The sequence below is a fragment of the Triplophysa rosa genome, linkage group LG21 (genome assembly GCF_024868665.1).
Source record: "Triplophysa rosa linkage group LG21, Trosa_1v2, whole genome shotgun sequence".
NCBI classification, from domain to species: Eukaryota; Metazoa; Chordata; class Actinopteri; order Cypriniformes; family Nemacheilidae; genus Triplophysa; species Triplophysa rosa.
Window position 1 is genome coordinate 9207332 of NC_079910.1, and position 18666 is coordinate 9225997.

Consider the following 18666-nt stretch of genomic DNA (forward strand, 5'->3'; position numbering starts at 1 on the left):
TTTCACACTACAGAGAACTATAGCCATTGACTCTGCTGCATCGTTTTATTGGCCTATAAGTAAGTTTTTAACCTTTTTAGCATCTGACATATTAGCATCTCAAGGCCCTAGTGTCACAGTAGAGGCAGAAGAACCCAAATGCAGACAGCTAAGGTGCAACACAAAAACTTTATTATTTATTAAACCAAAAACCCACAATGGGGCAAAACTAAACAAAACAGGAACTCAAAACAAACATTTCCCATGAGGGGCCAAAATAAACAAAGGCCAAAAATAACACAAATGGTAAGTCCACAAACACAGCAGGGTAAGGCAAAGCAAGGCAAGACGTGAACAAGATAACTATCAGGACGGGAACAAGATAACTAGCAGCACAGGAACTAACACGAAGTAGTTAGTAAAAGGGCTTTAAGTAGGGAACAATAACGAGGGAAGTTAACAATGGGCTGTTGAGGGGAATCAAACACTAATGGGAAGCCAGGGGCAGACTGGGAAGTAAAAACGGCCCTGGAGTTTTCAGCCCACATCGGCCCTCCACCCTCTCTTTCGACGGGGGGGGGGGTTTGTTGTGGTTGGATGTGTTGTATGTAACGTGTCCGTCTCGCTGATGCCTTCGCATTGTGTGCATTCGCGTTAATAACGTCCGTCTGTCCAGCCCAAGCGTCCATTCCGGTCCCATACATTAGCGGCCCACCAGGAAAAGTTCCGATACTCCAGATGGACGATCCGCCCCTGGTCATGGCCGTAGGCCATCGGTGGTACGGCCGTTCTGGATTTTGACAGAATGTCCTACTGGTCAGTCCGCCCCTGTGGGAAGCTAACGGGAAGATTAGACGGGGCAGGTGAGGGGAATGAAACACTAATGGGACAATGCCGGGGAAACAAGGGGGCGGGGCCAAGGCACGCAACAGGAGGACACGTGGCGCAAGTCACAACAAAGGCCATGTGTCTCCAGACATAACACCACAAGCACAAAAGACATGGTACTGTCACGACCCTGTCCACAGAACTAGAAAACTACTGACAGGAAGGACAGGATCATGATATACTGTACATGTGATTTTTATTACATACAATTGCAATTGTGTCTTTAACTTGGATGATAGCAGTCTCTTAAAAAGCTAGTTAAATTCATCAAACCAATCGCCCTAATCACAGAGAAAAAAGACTGCCTGCACCCACAGCGGTATTAAAATAGTTCCCATTTATTTAGAAAGAGTACGTAACAAAAGATTATGAGGGAAATATGGTTACAATATAAGTGTAGAGGCTGTTGTTAGAGAACCAGCTGATTCTTATTAAGAAATGTCAAGCAGTGATAAACTATGAATTTTATAAATATACTGTTCTGAAGCTTCAAACTGTAAATTTTTACCAAAAAATAAAGTACTCTAAAATTAAATATGACACAATTTTGCATAGCCTGTGTGTTTTGAATTGTAAGGATGTGATTGCTGCCCATGTGAACAACCAGTCCCAGACTCCCAGACAAATCTCCTAATTTACTCACCCTCATGCCATCCCAGATATATGACCTCCTTTCTTCAGTTGAACACATGCAGATACTAATATTTTATATGATAAAATTCGCTGTCAAACTTCGCAGGTTCTTTGCACGTTCATATTGCTGGTTCACAATTTGTTGTTCTCGAACATAAAAACGTTTCTTGAAAAAGCCAAGTCGTGGCCTAATACGGGGCAGTTGTGGCCTAGTGGTTAGTGAGTTGGACTTGTGACCAGAAGGTTGCCGGTTCGATTCCCAGGGCTGGCGGTTAACGACTGTGGTGCCCTTGAGCAAGGCACCTTACCCCTACTTACGGGGAGCTGTCAGTGACAGCTGCCCACTGCTCCGGGTGTACGTGTGTTCACGACTTGCTGTGTGTGTGTTCACTACTCTCTGGATGGGTTAAAAGCAGAGGTTACCTTTTGGGTATGGGTCACCATATCTGACTAATAGGTCTATTTCACTTTTCACTAAAATAGGACTGCAACTTGTTAAATTTTGTTATTTTTTATTGGAAATTTCTTTAAATTTTTTAAAAAAATTTAAAGTTTAAAGTTTTTTTTAACTTCAAACGACTGTAAAAAGGGTTAATGTTAGGTGAAGGTGTTTCTGTATAGGCTAGAGCATTCCAAGAAGTTTTACAAAGTGCAATGTTATGCATTTAAACATTAGATTAAATATGCATTAATGTTTATATATTTTAACATATGCATTATATTAGATTAAAAAATCTACAAAAAAGTATTTTTATTTGACAAGTAATGTATTTCAGTATGTGTAGCTTTAATTCAACTTGTGTAATATTTTGGGTTCAGTTGTTGAATGTGCATATTCAGTAGGAAAATTACTTTTAAATGTTTTCCAAAAAGCAAATTTGACAAGGTTAAGATACAAAGGGGCCTGTCACTTTGGTGAAAGTACAATGTTGTATCAGCATTTTGGTTTCTCTTGGCTTTCCTAATATGTCTTTAAAATGATAGTTCACCCAAAAAGGAAAATTCTGTCATCATTAACTCACCGTCTTGTCATTTCAAATCTTGACTTTCTTCCGCAGAACACAAAAGAAGATATTTTGAAGAATGTTGGTAACGGGCACTGCCGGCGCTGTTCATTTACCAACTTTTTTCAAAATATCTTCTTTTGTGTTCAGAAGAAAGAAATTCATACAGGTTTAAAATGAGGGCGAGTAAATTAATTTTCCTTTTTGGGTGAACTGTTCCTTTAAGGTACAAACTTTGTTAAATTCGGTCCAATTAAAAGGTGCTGCCACCGTGACAATAGTTTGTATCTTCTTCCTAAACAGTTTTTGGAAAATGGTTACAAAACGTTTGACAGTTGTAAATCCTTGTCTAGGCGAATGGTGAGCAAACAGAGGAGGTTGAGTGGCATTTTTATTCTTCCCAAGAGTGGTTAAATATGAAACTAGAGTCTATGAGCAAATGAATTCAGAGGACACAAATCAGAGTTACCAAGAAGATTTTAAAGAAGTATTTAAAGTAAAAAGAAAATTAATTTAGTAATTTAATCTAATTTCCAACCATAAAGATCAAGAACATTGTAGCCTATATACATTTAATTTTGTGTTGCTTTTGATGATCTGGTCACCTGAGATATATATATATATATTTCTATAGATATAATTCTAAATGTCATTTTAATGTACTCAATAAAACAATCTATTCTTGGAAGAATTTTTAAACTGATTTAACCTGATTTAATTTAGTTCAGCATTAAAATTTGATATGAAAACGGAAAAGATACAACAACAAACAAGTAAAGAAACAAAATGCTTGCATGATAGAGGGACAGAACATTATGTTTTCACTTGAAAAAAACAACAAAAATATTCTTATATGAAATGGATGGCCATCTCATGGTGCAGTAAATACAGGCTCATACATCATGCACGTGGTATCCGTATGTTTCTCTGAAACCTGGATTATATCTTGAATCCTGTTAAATCGGTTTCCTCTTAGAACAGGAAATGAATGAAGACCTCTGTTAGTGTGAACTGCAAGTGATCAGGCGGTGAACTTATACACAGTTTAGATGGCAAAATATATACATTCCTTTGTTTGTAGTAAAAACCTAAAAGCCAGGGCTTTGTGAGATACAGATTTTGTTCTCTTTGTTCTCTGAAACAGAATCTTTATTCTTCAAATAAAGACGATCTTCTCAATTGGTTTTGCTGGGCACAGTGGTTTATAGTTGTTAATAGTGGTGTTTTAGGAAGAATACAGAAGGTTTCTGCCAATGGAACTTGATACTGGAGGGTATATTGTGCCCAAGGCCATTCACTAATTCATTTCCATTGCTTTTATTGAATCAAGGGTTTTTCTGTACAGAAATGGACATGCAATGAGTAAACCTGTTCACGAAGAAGTAGGATCAGATATAACGTTGGACTTAACTAATTTAACTAAGTTCACAAATAAAATCAGATGATAGCATAAAGTGACATCAAAGAGTTTCCTAACAGTTTATGTAAGCCATGTCTTATGACCTGTCCTCTATAAATTATGGACTTGGAATGGATGCTTTGATAGCGACTACCTGGTGTGTGCTTGCCCAAAAGCTGTGCAAATAAATTTTGGACATGCAGGTCCAAAATATATTTGGAAAGAAAGACTACGAAATTTCATTAGCATTCCAGCACAGTCTCAAGACAGAGTTTGTCATAAACAGAAGATGAAACAGCAGGAAATGTTTAACAGGAAATAACTAAATTTTAGAGACTGGAAACCTGAATGAAGACTGTAATTGTTACAGGCATCGAGTTCCTTTAAATATGGAAGGCAGGTATACCACATGGAGTTATACAAAAAGCTGGTTTGCATTGGGATTGCTATATAAACACTGAGAGTGAGAGAGCTGAGAGAATAATAAACAACAATATTTACAGAAAGCTGCAGCAAAAGTCAGTCTCCCGGAAAAAGAAATTGAACACAATTAAAGCAGTCGGGTTCAAAATATTTTCAGTTTTTACCACGCACTTGTACCCCCAATATTTATATAAGATTCCTTTGCAAGAATAATCTGCTTGTTTGTTTTACAGTATTACACAAGCTTTGAGCATTACTCTCTAATACAGATGAAATTACTAACACATAAAGTTTCAGTTTAACTTATAGGCCACCCTGGCCATGTTACCGGCACAATGTTGGATACTGATCATTTAAAAAACACCTTTTCCAAAGACAAACATAACATTTTCTTTATCAGGCGCTCTTGTAGTTCTAATTGCAAATTGGAAAGTGTTTTAGTTTTATATAGCCCGTGTTTCCTAAAGTTTTAAAATACTGAAAAGCTGTCAGTTCAAGAAAACTACTGAAGAAGTACTGAAAACTGCTCCAATTTTTATTCCTTGTAGCCTGATTTTTATAATTATACTATACAAAGTATTCTATACCTAGTCATTTAACAAGTACAAGTAATTTTACTTGTAAAAGCGTCATTTATTGTTCTTTCATTCTAATGATTTTTACAATCAATGCCATCATCAGGATACACGAGTATTTCCACACTTAAATTGCTATTTCAGAGATAGTGTGTGCATGCTGCATGTGTTCTTATGAATCAAAATATGGAAAATTATCATGATTGGCTGTCGTGGCAGTTTATGGTAGATGACCAATAACTGTCACTTTGACAGGAGGCAGTTGTTTAAAAAAATTCAAGGAGTCACTTGTGAGGACACTGCCCTCATGTGTTTAATAGACAACACTACAATCTGCTTTTTTTAATATGGCTAAATATGTTAAATATTTACATAACAAACAAACAAACAAACAGGCAGACCAAATTCCGACTAATTCCACAAAATAGAATACAATTCTCAGGAAGTCCATGCTTCTTGTAGAAGCTTTCTATTTGTTCAAGGTTTTTTTTCAGTCCATTGGATCAGCAAATAACCATTCTTATCCCAGTCCACTAGTGATAAGGAAGAGGTGATGCACATTTGTTTCAGTCCTAAGAAGATTGTCGGGAAATGAGCTCTTGGAATACTGTGTGCATCATCTGGCACACATCCTGCAAGTAAGGAAGGTCGAAATATGATTGATTAAGCAATTTCAAATAATTAGGCAAACAAAAACTTATCAGGGATATAACCAGGATTTGAAATTAACACCGGGTAAAACCAAATTAGTAGGTTGAAACAGTGTTGTGTCAAAGCTCTTGGGGGGGTCCCCTAACCAGCTCTTAAAAATTTGCTATCGATCTTACCGTTATTTTTATATTTTACATTGTACGTTTTTTATTCACAAAAACAAATTTCTTAAGATTTAGCCTGTTTGATGTCTGTCTTGCTGAGATTTCGCTTTTTGTAAAATCTCTTAAATTTATTGATAACAATAAGATTTTTTTCTCCAAATTTATTATAATTTTTTTCTTACTAATTCAGAATTTCCTTTCCTTTTATTTTCCTTTATTTATTTTCTTGTCCTTTGATTCTTGTTCTGTATATTACTGCAATGGAGTGCTGTTCCTTTTTTTGGAATATTAATACAAAAAATCCTTGGAACAGTGAATGAGGACGCGTCAAAGTCAATAGTGGCAGTCTGTACAGTGCTGCCAAACCAGCTAGTCAGAAGCATATGAGCGTTGTAAACATGATTCATCTCTTGTTAATGTAGATCAAGTATATGTAAATAATCCACATGAACCAATGCAGAATAAGAAAAACAAATGTAATTCCCATGGGCGAAAGCAGAAGGATAGCCTCCTCGTCAAAGTCGGAGCTCATGTTTGTATAACGGCCCGCAAAATAATCTCTGGGGAATGCGAAAGTTTTCTGAAGGAAGAAAAATATTCTTGCGGAAACGCAAAAGTGTTGCAAAGGAACGCGATGTTCTTGGGGAGAGCAAAAGATTTAAAATATTTTCGCTCCCTTTCCTATTTTTCCACCACCCGTATGTCCCATTAGTTGCTTAGTAACGCATCGCATCTGTTTTGACAATGTGAGATAACATCGTTCATAAAGACAGACTTCCATATCAAAATGATAGTAACTGTTGAGTTTAAGAAAAACGCTTTCAATATAAGAGGATCCGCACACGCCATTGTCTCAGTGCGACATCTCGGTACATGTCTTCATCGAACACTGTGTGGCGCGCTTGAGCATACATGGATTTTTCAGATAAAAATGTCATTTTAATTTGCGTTTTATGAAATTTGAACAAATAACGGACAACAGTGTTTTTTTTTAGCGTGATAATTTGACAAAAATAATTTAGTCTAGTAGTCTAGTTTTAATGGAAAACCAGGGGACCCCAAATTCATTATTTTATACCTTATGAGGGGACCGCCCCAGCCCCCCCTCAATACGCCCTTTTCACGATGACGTCACTTAACTTCCGCCTTTTTGCAAAGCAGTGTATCATAACATCCGTCTTGCAACAAACAAGAAGAAGAAGAAGAATAACTTCCGTTTTGCCGTCGCGCTGGAATTTAACAACAGTGAGGAAAAAAACTGACAGAACACGTATTCAAGTACTTATCCAAAAGAAAACAAAACACTTACCTTCATAATCAAACAGGTACTGTTCTACGAAGAATTTGTATCCTTTCTCTAGCTTTGATCTTGTCGTTAGCGAAAATTTGTCTGCAAGACGTTGTACATCATCTAGACATATTTGTGGCAGATGTGCAAGCCACTTGGTAAACTCCATTCTGATGCGCTAGCGGAAGTTACTTCTTCTTCTTGAGTTTTACTGGCGGTTGGAAAATCAGCTTATAGGTGCATTACCGCCACCTTATGAACTGGAGTGCTAGCGGAAGTAATGATACACTGCTTCGCGGCAGAACGGAAGATGCGTGACGTCATGTGAAAAGGGCGTATTCGAACCCTGGGTTGACTATGCAGATGGTATTTAAAGGCACAGTTCATCCAAAAATCTGTCTTTATTTACTCACCATCAAGTTGTCCCAAAGCTGTATACTTTTTTGTTTTGATGAACACAGAGAAAGAAGTTTGGAAGAATGCTTGTAACCAAACAGTTCTTGGTCACCATTGACTACAATAGTAGGAAAAATAGTTTTATAAATGTCTTTGTTTTGTTGAACACAAAATAAGATATTTTAAAGAATGTAGGAAAGCAAACATTTCTGGGGCACTTTGGACTACCATTGTCATTTTTCCTACTATGGTAGTCAATGGTGGCCAAGCATTCTTCAAAATATCTTCTTAGGTGTTTATCAGAACAAATAAATGTATACAGGTTTGGAAAAACTCGAGGGTAAGTAAATGAAGACAGAATTTATACTTTTAGGTGAACTGTCCCTTTAAGTCTGACAATATCAGTGTAGCTAAAAAACATATCTAGGGGGAAGTTCACATCCCTTCTAAAAAACAATTAAAACCTGCCTAAGTTGGTTGGGTGGTCTTAGCTGGTTTAAGATCTAAGTAGCTGGTTTGAACTGGTTCTTTCTGCTTGGCAAAGCTGGTAAAACTCCTTCAAAATCACGCTGCTAAACCAGCTAAAACCATGCTGAGAGACCAGCCAATCAGCTTTAAGCTGTTTTTTTCCAGTAGGAATGTAACACCATGTCTGCACCAGACACCACGTTCTAATGGGGTTTGTTTTTATGGGGTCCAGTGTGGACAAAATGTTTCATTATAATGGGTTCTAATGCCTAAAATATTAATATTAACCCCTGGTTGTAAATGTAAATGAGGAACTTCCAGACCTTATCCACTTCTATTGAGTTCACCTCTCCAGCACCTCCCCCTACTGTGGAACGCCTCATTTGAGGGCTGTCAGAATGACACAGAAACAAACATTTGTTACTTTAGAAAAAGCACTGATTTCAAAAAACTGATTTTATAAATCATTCACCGGAGTACATTTTTTTTCAACGCTTTCATGAATAGCAAGCAAACTCTATATTACACACTCTAAAGTTTTCCGTAGAGCTCCTGGAGAACTTCCTGGCCTGGTGTATTGTCCTGTGGGAATTTGTAACGAAACCTTTGCAGAAGTGACATTGCTGGCAGTGGCACCAACCCCAGATTTGTCATTAGAAACCTTGAGCCTAGAATATGAATAGATACAAAACTATATGATAAGTGAATCTAGCTACTCATTCATCGTAATGGTGACGTAAGAATGGAGTTTTTCTTTTAGGCAAGGTTCACACCGAGTATTGATCATACATGGTAAACATTTTATAATACTAACCCACATGTGGTTAGAGAGCTCATGACTGTGAGGGTCTTACCGTGTGCTTTGCTCCACTCTCAGTTGTTGTTCTTCCTTCTGCTGTCTATCACAGCTGGATTTCACAGAATCTTTCTCTTTTTGGTCCTGTCCTCCACCCACGCTGATGACACATCAAGGCATGTTAGGACTCTGAATTCTGTTTTCACTTATTTAAATTTTTTTAAATAAAAAACTCCTTATCGATCCAAGGAGTCAACAGTTCAAAACCTACCTTGGCACACTAATATATTTATTTGGAATTAGACCCTTTGTCCCATTCACTTCCCCTCTCCACCAATCGGAAGAGGCTTGGGTGTGCAGAATGAGGCGGTCCCCTTGTTTAAAAGACAGCTCGGATGAGGAACGGCCTTTGTAGTCAAACAAGGCCACTCCCAGCAGCTCTGTACATCACAAACAGGGACGATACAGACCATAATGAATGTTTTAAGTTAATTTAATCTAAATGCTCAATCAAACTCACCATCTTTTGTCTCTTTTATTTGAGATGTGTCTGGTTCTCCATCTCCTTCCTCTGCTACCGTCTCACTGAGGACAAAAGAACATGCAAAACTCCTACCCAGTGTTCACATGGGTGTGTGTGAACTTTACGTGAATTAATAATTCTTACCAATCGTCTTCTTCCATTGTCATGCACTTTTCATACACTGGCCCTGCTAATTCATTCTGGCTGGGGAAGATGCTCTCAGGCTGGGCGATGATGCTTTTGACCAGGGCGTTGATACGCTGAAGTTCAGCTGCGTCTCCGCTGTCCGGCCCCCTTACGAGGCTGGGGCCAAAGCAAACCGCCAGGTTATAGGGCTGCATCATGTTCTCATCGCTGTACTGGGAAACACTATATACACACACCAAGCAGGCACATACATTAACATGTGGGGATTTTTTAAAAGTCAGAAACTGATGATGTGATACTCACTGGTGAAGAAACGAAAACAGATATCTCATGACAATGATGAGCGGAGACGGATATGTGGAGATGATGCACTTCAGCTGTGATGCTTTCTTTGTTTCGTCATCTATTTCTGAATAGGAGAAGAAGTTGAAGCCCCCATTAAAATCGAAAATTTAATAAATGTGGCTTTTAGTCCAATTCTTTTAGATGTACGGCCATATACAGGCTCGACCAAAAGGGATGTCCGACTTTGGACACTTGATGTCTTTGCGTTTTATTCAAATGTATTAAAAACTATGTATTCATGCTGCATAGTTGTACATGGGGTATACAATGAAGCTTAGCTGTGAGAAGAATTTAGGGAGGCTTGGCAAAAAATTACAACACATTCAAAGTTTACAAAGACATAGTTCAGGAGAATGGTTACAAAATATTACTACAAAGAGATGATCAACAAATATTAAGAATCGATAAAATTGTAGTCAATGTTTGCTTTTTCTGCATGCATTTTTAACACAATCTCACGGCAAAACCGTAACTATTTTACGATGTGGCTTATTGTGGCCAATTCATGTGAATTCGTGTGATCTCATTCGTACATGATTTAGTATGATTTGCTTTCACGTCAGTAACGTAAGGGGCGGGCTTAGCGGTGGGGCTTCAGAATTGCTTTTTTCTAATCATTTTGGTTTTGTATGATTCACAACGTACAAATTAATACGAATAAGCCACCTCGAATTCCTGTGAGTTAATTCATCTCGAGATCACAGTTACCTGTGAGATAAGGTTGTTATTTTTTGTATATTCGATTAAAACCCATATTTCTAGCCATATCATATTTTGATAGTTTATTAGAACCCGAGGGGGCACTAAAAAAGCAAATATTGCACAAAGATGCCCCGCCAGAAATCATTTTTGGCCACTTCTATGTAAGAACAGCCCCAAAAGTTGCTAAAATTCACTTTTATGAATCAAAATAGGGCAAAATATTGATTCTAATACAGAGTCCAATAAAACAGTTTTTCTAATACCAACTTGCAATAGCATTTAGCAAATCATGATTTGGCCAGATTGTGATGTAAAAACCTACTGACTAACTAAAGGCTCTTCAATATGTACCAAACCCAGCTTCCTGTTTCATTAAAAAACATATCAACGCAGGAAATGCGTTCGACCAAGCATGCAAAACACACACACATTACTCTAGTAAAATCGTCTTACGGCCACATTCCATCAGCTGCTCGTAACTGTCCTCAGGAAAGAGGGCTTTTTCTAGTCCTCTAAAATAAAGTTTCAGCACGCCGGCCACAGAGTCTATATCACACCTTCCTTCAGCGAGGGAATCTTCACCTATAATAGATGAATCAAACAATTCACAGACTGTTACTAATGCTAAAAGTGAGGGAGGAGAATATGGTCACTGTCACAGAGTACATGGAAATACCTTTCTCAAATGCCTCCTTCAGCTGATTCACCACCATCTGAGAGCCAGGAACTCTAAATAACCCCTCATGATGCAAACCTTACCGTAGAAGAAAGGGCGACTGGGTTAGAATGTCAGTGAATGACGCAAAAAGAATGCACGGATGACTCGGTTTAGTGTTTGACCTACCATTGAGGTTAATAAATCGAATGCAACTCTCCACTACCGCAGGAATGGGCTGTCCTGATGCCTGATAGGGAGGAAGTGAGTGAGTCAGATGCCTTGAACTTTTTTAATCAGTGAATCAGAACACGTCTTGAATCAGTTTACTTGGATGTATGACACCAGATCCCCATTGAAGAGCTTTTGTCCGATCTGGGCACTGAGTTGACTCTTTCTATGTCGCACAGATCTTCTGGAATATCTTCTAAAAAATCATAGAAATGTTCAAATACAATCTTGCTATATTAAAGCAATAGGCCCTAAGAAGCAGTGTGTTACAGTGCATTTATAACAGCTAAGGGCATTGTGGCACGACGCGAAGCAGAGTTATTCCATAAAACAGTTATTACACATGCGTAGCAAGGTTTCATAAAATAAAGTAAATAAGTTATATTTAGGCTATGTAATGAGGTCAGCCGTTACAAATCGGGGTATTTTATAACAGCTTAGAACTCGGCTCAGCCAATCAGAATCAAGGACCAGAACTGACCGTTTTATAATCTGTTACAATGCACCAAACGTGTGGGCAAAATAGATATACATATAGTAAACCATCACCTTTGTTTACTTACCTGGACTGATTTACATCAAGACTTTCAGCTGATTAGAAAAAAAACAAGAGAGGTAAATGATTCACATTTTCACATCAAACAGCTTTAGCATTATATTAACTTATTGAACTTATTTCACCTCTCTGAATGGCAACTTTAAGCAGGTCATGTTTGGCCTCCAGCTTTGATATTAAAGAGCTGTTACATAGGTGCTCCTTGACTTTCTGCAATATAAAGAAAATAATGTTTAAAAAAAAAAAACGTATTATGAGTATTCTTATGGTCATAATAGTAACATTGTTTTCATAATTACCACAAAGTATAAACTCTCTGTGTCCGGAAGGCTGACTCTACGTTTAATTTGATGGGTTTTATAAGCCGAGATGTCACTGCTCCCCTCATGTGATGGGCTGTTGGGGAGGTCAGGGGAGGATCCGAAGGTCTCCTCAATAATTCCACAGAGTATGGACGACTGAGCTGACTGGAGTAGTTTGCCAGACTGTAGTGGATTTTGTTTAGATGTTTCAAAAAAAGATTTATTAGAAGCCAATCAAATATCATAAATGTATTCAGTTTTTTGATAGTATATCTGCGCATTTGTGTGTACCTCTTCAACCTCCATAGTCACAGAAGATAGTCTGGACTGTAGCTGCTGAAAACGAGTCGCCAACTCACTCATCACCTCCCTTGTGGCGGACACCTCACAAACCTGAAACACAACAGATGTTCAATAATCTTAAGAGTAAAGATTTTTTACTGCAAAAGCAATCCACTAGTAATTTTTGGTTCATTTTACTGACATTTCCATCAATAAGGGAATAAAAAAAATTAATAGGGAAAAATCAATAGGGAAAATTTCTTTCTTTCTTTCTTTCTTTCTTTCTTTCTTTCTTTCTTTCTTTCTTTCTTTCTTTCTTTCTTTCTTTCTTTCTTTCTTTCTTTCTTGTGGAGACATGTCTTAACTCTAGCATTTAAGAAATATCTTCGTTTTATGGCATTTAATAAATAGAAAATACATAAGTTGTATGTATAAACATATACGTATAATACATGAATAAATACACTTCTAAATAGGATATTTTAATCTCTTTTAAATCTCCTCAATGGAAAGTTAAAAATAATTAGGGCTGCCAAATGATTAATCGTGATTAATCGCATTGAGAATAAAAGTTTGTGTTTACATAATATTTGTCCGTGTATTGAGCATATTCATTTTGTATTTATAAACACATACACATGCATATATTTAGGAAAAATATAAAAATTAATAACATCATTTCAGTTATTGGTAGATATAAATAAATACATCTAAATATTCCCTAAATATACTGTATGTACATGTATGTGTATGTTTTTGTGTTTATGTACGTTTAAATACAAAATTACTAAGCACACAGTGCACAGACATAAATTATGTAAACAAACTTTTATTCTGGATGTGATTAATCGCCGCGATTAATCGTTTGACAGCCCTAATAATAACAATAAATCACTATTGAGAAATATATTAGAATTCAATGCTGAAAAATATAACCTGGTCTCCATCATAAGGCTGATACTGAAAGCGGAGGGGCAGGCAAAAGGCCGAGGTGTTGGCCTGCATGAGCGTGTTTCTGTCCTGGTTCTGGTCAAGTTCTGAGACAGTTGTGTTCAGCTGCAGCAAACCCGAGCTCACGTTCTGCTGCATCCCTTGTCGACTGCTAAGGTAAAACTGTAACACCTTTGATATGGACTGATGGTAACCCAGATCACAGCACTGAGTGAGCATGCAAGGAGAGAGGTCAAGTTAGTTTGGAAACCTATTGTATATGCCGTCTCTTTGGGGGCATAGGGACTCACATCTATAAGTGTGGAGAGATCATGAAGGTAGTATTTGTTCATGCACGCGTTAGCTGCAGACAGGTTGAGGAGGTAGTCGTTGCGTGCTTTTGTGCACTTCAGCTGAATTTCTTCAACTTTACATTGCCTCTGTGCACACAAAATAGAATAAACGTTACCGCAGAAGTTGCTGGAACAACTGAAACATACAGTTGCTCTTACAAACACAAGAGGTAACCACAATAGTCAGACGTGTAAATCTAGGAAGTGACAGTCATATGCAGAGCACCCTTGCTGCAGTTTACAATGCACAGGAGGAAAATGCTGTCCATGTGCATGACAAAAGAAAAAAACAATGTTGTTGTTTTTTGTGATCACAAGAATTAAATGTAATATAATCATTCAATATCAAAAGGTATTTAAAAGGAAGATATACTGTACCTTCTCTATTAGTCTTTCCATCTTTTTAGAAGCACTTTGCTTCTGTTTCTCCTCCAGCCTGGTGGCTTCCTTCAGTTTGCCCTCTGCTGACAGGAATTCTGTGTAGTACTGGTAATACGTCTTCAAGGCCTGATTTTCAACAAACGTAAGCCTCATTTAACTATAAATACTATCAAACAGTTGTGGGTTGCAGAAGGGAACGTACCGTCTGAAGTTCAGCGGTAACCTTCAAAAGTCCATCATGTAGCTGGGTGCAAATGTCCCTGCTCTGGGAAAATGAAAGTTTTTATTTGAAAAAAGACAGAGATGTCTGAGCTATTATAATGCGCTCTAGTGAACTTTAGTGTGTGGCAGGTGGGTTTACCAAATGTGTTTGTAAATATTTATGTCTATGAGCTGTCTGCAAGCAAACAGTGCAAAGAAAGCCGCAAGACAGGTGAATGTGGGCAAGTGTGCACCATTAAGTGTTACATTACTGTGTGAAAATGATCGGTATACAGTTATCTGTATAGAGTATCTGCAGATGTGGGTGTACTGGTTTGAACTTTGTATGGAAACAAACCTGCCTTGCAATGGGAAACCATTACATTGTGAGGACAACAAATTGTCCTTGAATTTTAAATGATTTAATAAACATTCTTTTGGCAATTAAAACATTTTTTAAAGAAACAAGAAATTCCAAAAAGGTTTAGGTGTATATTTAGGGAAATGTAAATTTAAAACTAGCATAAAAACAATGAAATAAATGGAAAGTCCTGGTAAATACAGAAGAGGAACAGAGAGAACGAGAGAGAGAGATAGAGAGATGTGTACTCGTTTGGCCAGGCGTTGGGCATGCTCAATGCAGTGTGAAAGCTGCTGAGGAAGAGTGTTGCTGTAGTTGTCACTCAGTATGCTGTGCTCTTTGCTTTCCTGACGTGTTTGTGTCAATAACACCTGCCAGCAGTTAACCACTGACTGATGGCTCGGCTCCTTCCTGAGAGGGCCAGAGGACAACAAAGAGAGTTAGCAGCTTAAAAGTTCCATGGAAGCAATAGATACATCATAGAATATGTTTATAACATTGTAAATGGCCAGCCTTGTTTCTTCAATAAATGTCAAATGGTTTTGTAAATTATATTCATATGCATAAATGTAGCCAGGTAGCAAGTGTCCTTATTTTCTGGGGCCAAAGTACATACCTACTGTATATACAAAATTCATAGATTAAACAGACAGTTCAAAAATGTTGTCAATATTTATTCAGCCTCATGTCATGCAAACCTGTGTATGACTTTCTTCTGCAGAACACAAACGAAGATATTTTGAGAAATGTAGTTTTGTGTTCATACAATGGGGCCCCAGTGTTGTTTGGTTACCAACATTCTTCAGGATATATATACAGTATATCTATTTTTTTGTTTTGAAAGAAAGTCATGCAGGTTTAGAAAGACATGATGGTGAGTAAATAAACTATAGTTTTAACCCTTGTGTGGTTTTCAGGTAAGTGGATATGTTATTAATAATAATAATTAATAATAATTCGTTACATTTATATAGCGCTTTTCTGGACACTCAAAGCGCTTTTACATGGAAGGGGAATCTCCTCAACCACAAACTTTAGTATTAAAGTTTACTAAAACAAATGTTGCCATAAATTGTGTTTTTAACCTCTTAAACATGTTTTTAACAATGGTTTTCCTTTTTAGAAACTTTTATTTACAAAAAAGCACAATGTTTCATGAATGTCATTTGAAAGATTTAAAGGGGTCATATGGCGCGAACACATGTTTTTCTGTGCCTTTGGTGTGTTATAAGACACGTAAAATTGCAAAAATGAAAGTGTCGGAACAAAAGATGCATTCTATTTAAAAGCGAATGCTCACCCAGACCTGCCTGAAACGCCTCGTGTAACCACACCCCCACACATCTACGTCAGTTCGTGGTATGATTTGACTAAGACCGCCCAAATGTATACGCTAGTAAGGTGGGCGCACCTGTCAGTACAATTGCTTTGGAACCTGATGTTCCAAATATGGTAAGAGGTGTTACATTTCCGTCACACGCTTGCAGTATTCGACCAATCACTACGCACTGGTTAACTGGCCAATCACAGCACACCTCGCTTTTCAGAGCAATGAGCTTTGTTAAAAATCCACGCGTTTCAGAGAGGCGGGGCAAAGACGAGATACAAACATGCACGGTATGTGGAAAATACAGCGTTTTTGAACCTTAAATCGTGTATACACATTGCAAAACAAACAATAATGCTGTGTCATATGACCCCTTTAAATAACAAATATTAACCATATACTGTATCATGTTATTTGTAAATGGAATAAAGTAAACATTTTTTCCATAATTTTTAGGGTTGTATTGATTTAGAAAACAAATAATGCGGTGGGTCCACTAGACCTGTGAACAGTGGCTGAGTAACAAAAACATGAACACAAGGGTTAAACCAAGACGATATAAATATCAAGATTAGTCTTTTAATGGTGCTTTATCTCAGTGTATCCTCACTTTCTTGTTCTGGAGGAGAATCTCTCAGACAGTTTGTCAAGTGAGCGTGCATACTCCCCCTCGATCTCTCCTCGTCTGCGCAGATAATCTGTCAGGTCTAGAAACATCTGACTCTTTTGCTCCACCTGACTGTCAAATATCCTCAGTTGCTCGGCTAGCTGCAATCGCACCTCTAATGTAAAGAAAGAGAGCGATTACGAGTGATTTAACCACAAATAATTATAAATGAATGGCTCATTATGAGATAAACATTGATTATGTGTTAATTCAGGCTATCAGACTGCTGATAAAAGACGTGCTGATGCTGTAAAACAGCAGTAGAAACTTAACTGCCACAGAAACCTATCAGCTGATTTCATCTCCCTGCTTGGAGTTTAATTTAGGTTCCACTTTTTCTTTCCTCCAAAATGTATTCTTTGTTAAGATGTGGTTACCTTTGATCTGCGTGTCATAGTCTGCAGTCCCCACTCTGTCCCTCCACAGTTTGACATGGGAAGACATTGTAACTCCAACAAGAAGAAATTCTCCTTCAAACAGATGCCATTTACAATGAATGATAATATATACTTTAAAAAAGCTTCAACTTAATCTTTTATGGCAACTGTTAATTCTAGACAATTCTAACCCGTAGAACTGCGAAATATGAACTTTTGAGCTCTAAGTTCAAGCACAAACCATCCAGTTAGAAATAAGGCTTGCCTAACTGATGTACATGTACTGTACAATACATTACAATATAACACCAGACATACTGAGACAAGAATCTTATATATATATATATATATATATATATATATTATACAGTACAGAAGAGTATTTCCGAAATATAAATCACACTAAAACTAATTTATTCTGATAAAAAGTAATTAAAAATGAATAATTATACATCTTCATTTTCTGCATTGCATTCATTCTGTCTGTGCAATGTAATATTTCCTGCCCACTGTGTCATTATACAGTATGACAGCGGTCACCAGACTAATGTCAAAGAACATTTACAGTGTGCTATTTAAAGTTTCAGTGAACACGTTTCTGCTCTGGGATTTCAGAAAAAGGAAGATAGCAAACTTCCTGTGCGCAAATCAGACACCAGCAATACATTCTCACCATGAATCATTTAACTGGCCACTCCCCCTTTGAGTCCCACTCCTTTTTTCACTCTTTACACACACTTCCCCATTTAGCGCCAATGAAAGTAGCATTCACCAGCTGCTGTTTATTATAAATATATTTGAATCCAGAACAATATGAATTTTAATCAGAACAATAATTAAGTTTTATGTGCATTTTACTCAGCCAACGCATTTAAATTTAGGACTATATGCAAACTGTCTGGCTCAGGTGTCTTAACATTCTTCTGTCAAATATATTTTTTACTGCATAAAGTTCGTTTATGAAAAGATATAGCTGTTCTGTATACACATATCTAAAATGCATCTTTTATTTTTCAAATTATATATGCTTATTACTCAAACCATATTACATTTTGTTGAATATGAAAGGGCACTAAAATCGTACAATGTTTTTGCAAGTATAACCATTAGGACTTACCTCACTAATCCGTCCTGATGTTCACATTGAACTTGATATATCCTCTTAAAACTTGTCTTTATTATAATCGTTTAAGCCAAAACCCAATCTTTCTGTCCCCACAGCAACACACAGAAGATGCTTCCCCTTTCACTCACCAAGTGTGTGCTGACAGAACTGAATGCTGAGTTAAACTTCACCTTAATGGCCCCTCCTCCCCCGGTCTTCTCGCTACGACTGTTCTTCACTGTGCATCACAACTTTCCAACAGCTTCAATCTGGGGTAGCGCTTCAATAAAAATGTTACATTCATCGCTGCCTGTTTAGATATATGAAGGAACTGACATCAACATCTACTGTAAGCGGTTTATGCAATCTGTCACAATGCAAGTGCTGCTTCTACAAAAGATCTTCACACAGACCAACAAAGGCTGTGACCAGTGACCCCTGTGTGGTCAGTAAAAGAAACATTACATTAAAGCTGTCTTATACAGACTGCCTTTAAAAGTAAAAAATTATACAGGAAATAATTATGTACACCCATACAGTCATACAAAAATGAGTGC

General features: G+C 37.4%; 1 protein-coding gene across 1 annotated transcript; it reads right to left on the reverse strand.

Annotated features, from left to right (window-relative positions):
• Positions 1 to 4853: 4853 nt before the first annotated feature.
• arhgap4a (Rho GTPase activating protein 4a) lies at positions 4854 to 18600 on the reverse strand. The gene is made up of 24 exons (XM_057319104.1): positions 18122 to 18600; positions 17005 to 17097; positions 16571 to 16742; positions 14882 to 15044; positions 14274 to 14336; positions 14069 to 14197; positions 13649 to 13777; positions 13344 to 13565; positions 12417 to 12518; positions 12123 to 12308; positions 11949 to 12033; positions 11831 to 11858; positions 11367 to 11463; positions 11226 to 11286; positions 11058 to 11135; positions 10835 to 10963; positions 9638 to 9743; positions 9332 to 9556; positions 9185 to 9249; positions 8936 to 9104; positions 8723 to 8824; positions 8399 to 8536; positions 8192 to 8258; positions 4854 to 5533 (listed from the first exon to the last, which is right to left on the reverse strand). The coding sequence occupies exons 2-24, from the start codon at positions 17069 to 17071 to the stop codon at positions 5474 to 5476; spliced, it is 2643 nt and encodes an 880-aa protein (XP_057175087.1). The 5' UTR covers positions 17072 to 17097; positions 18122 to 18600; the 3' UTR covers positions 4854 to 5473.
• Between the last annotated feature and the right edge of the window lie 66 nt (positions 18601 to 18666).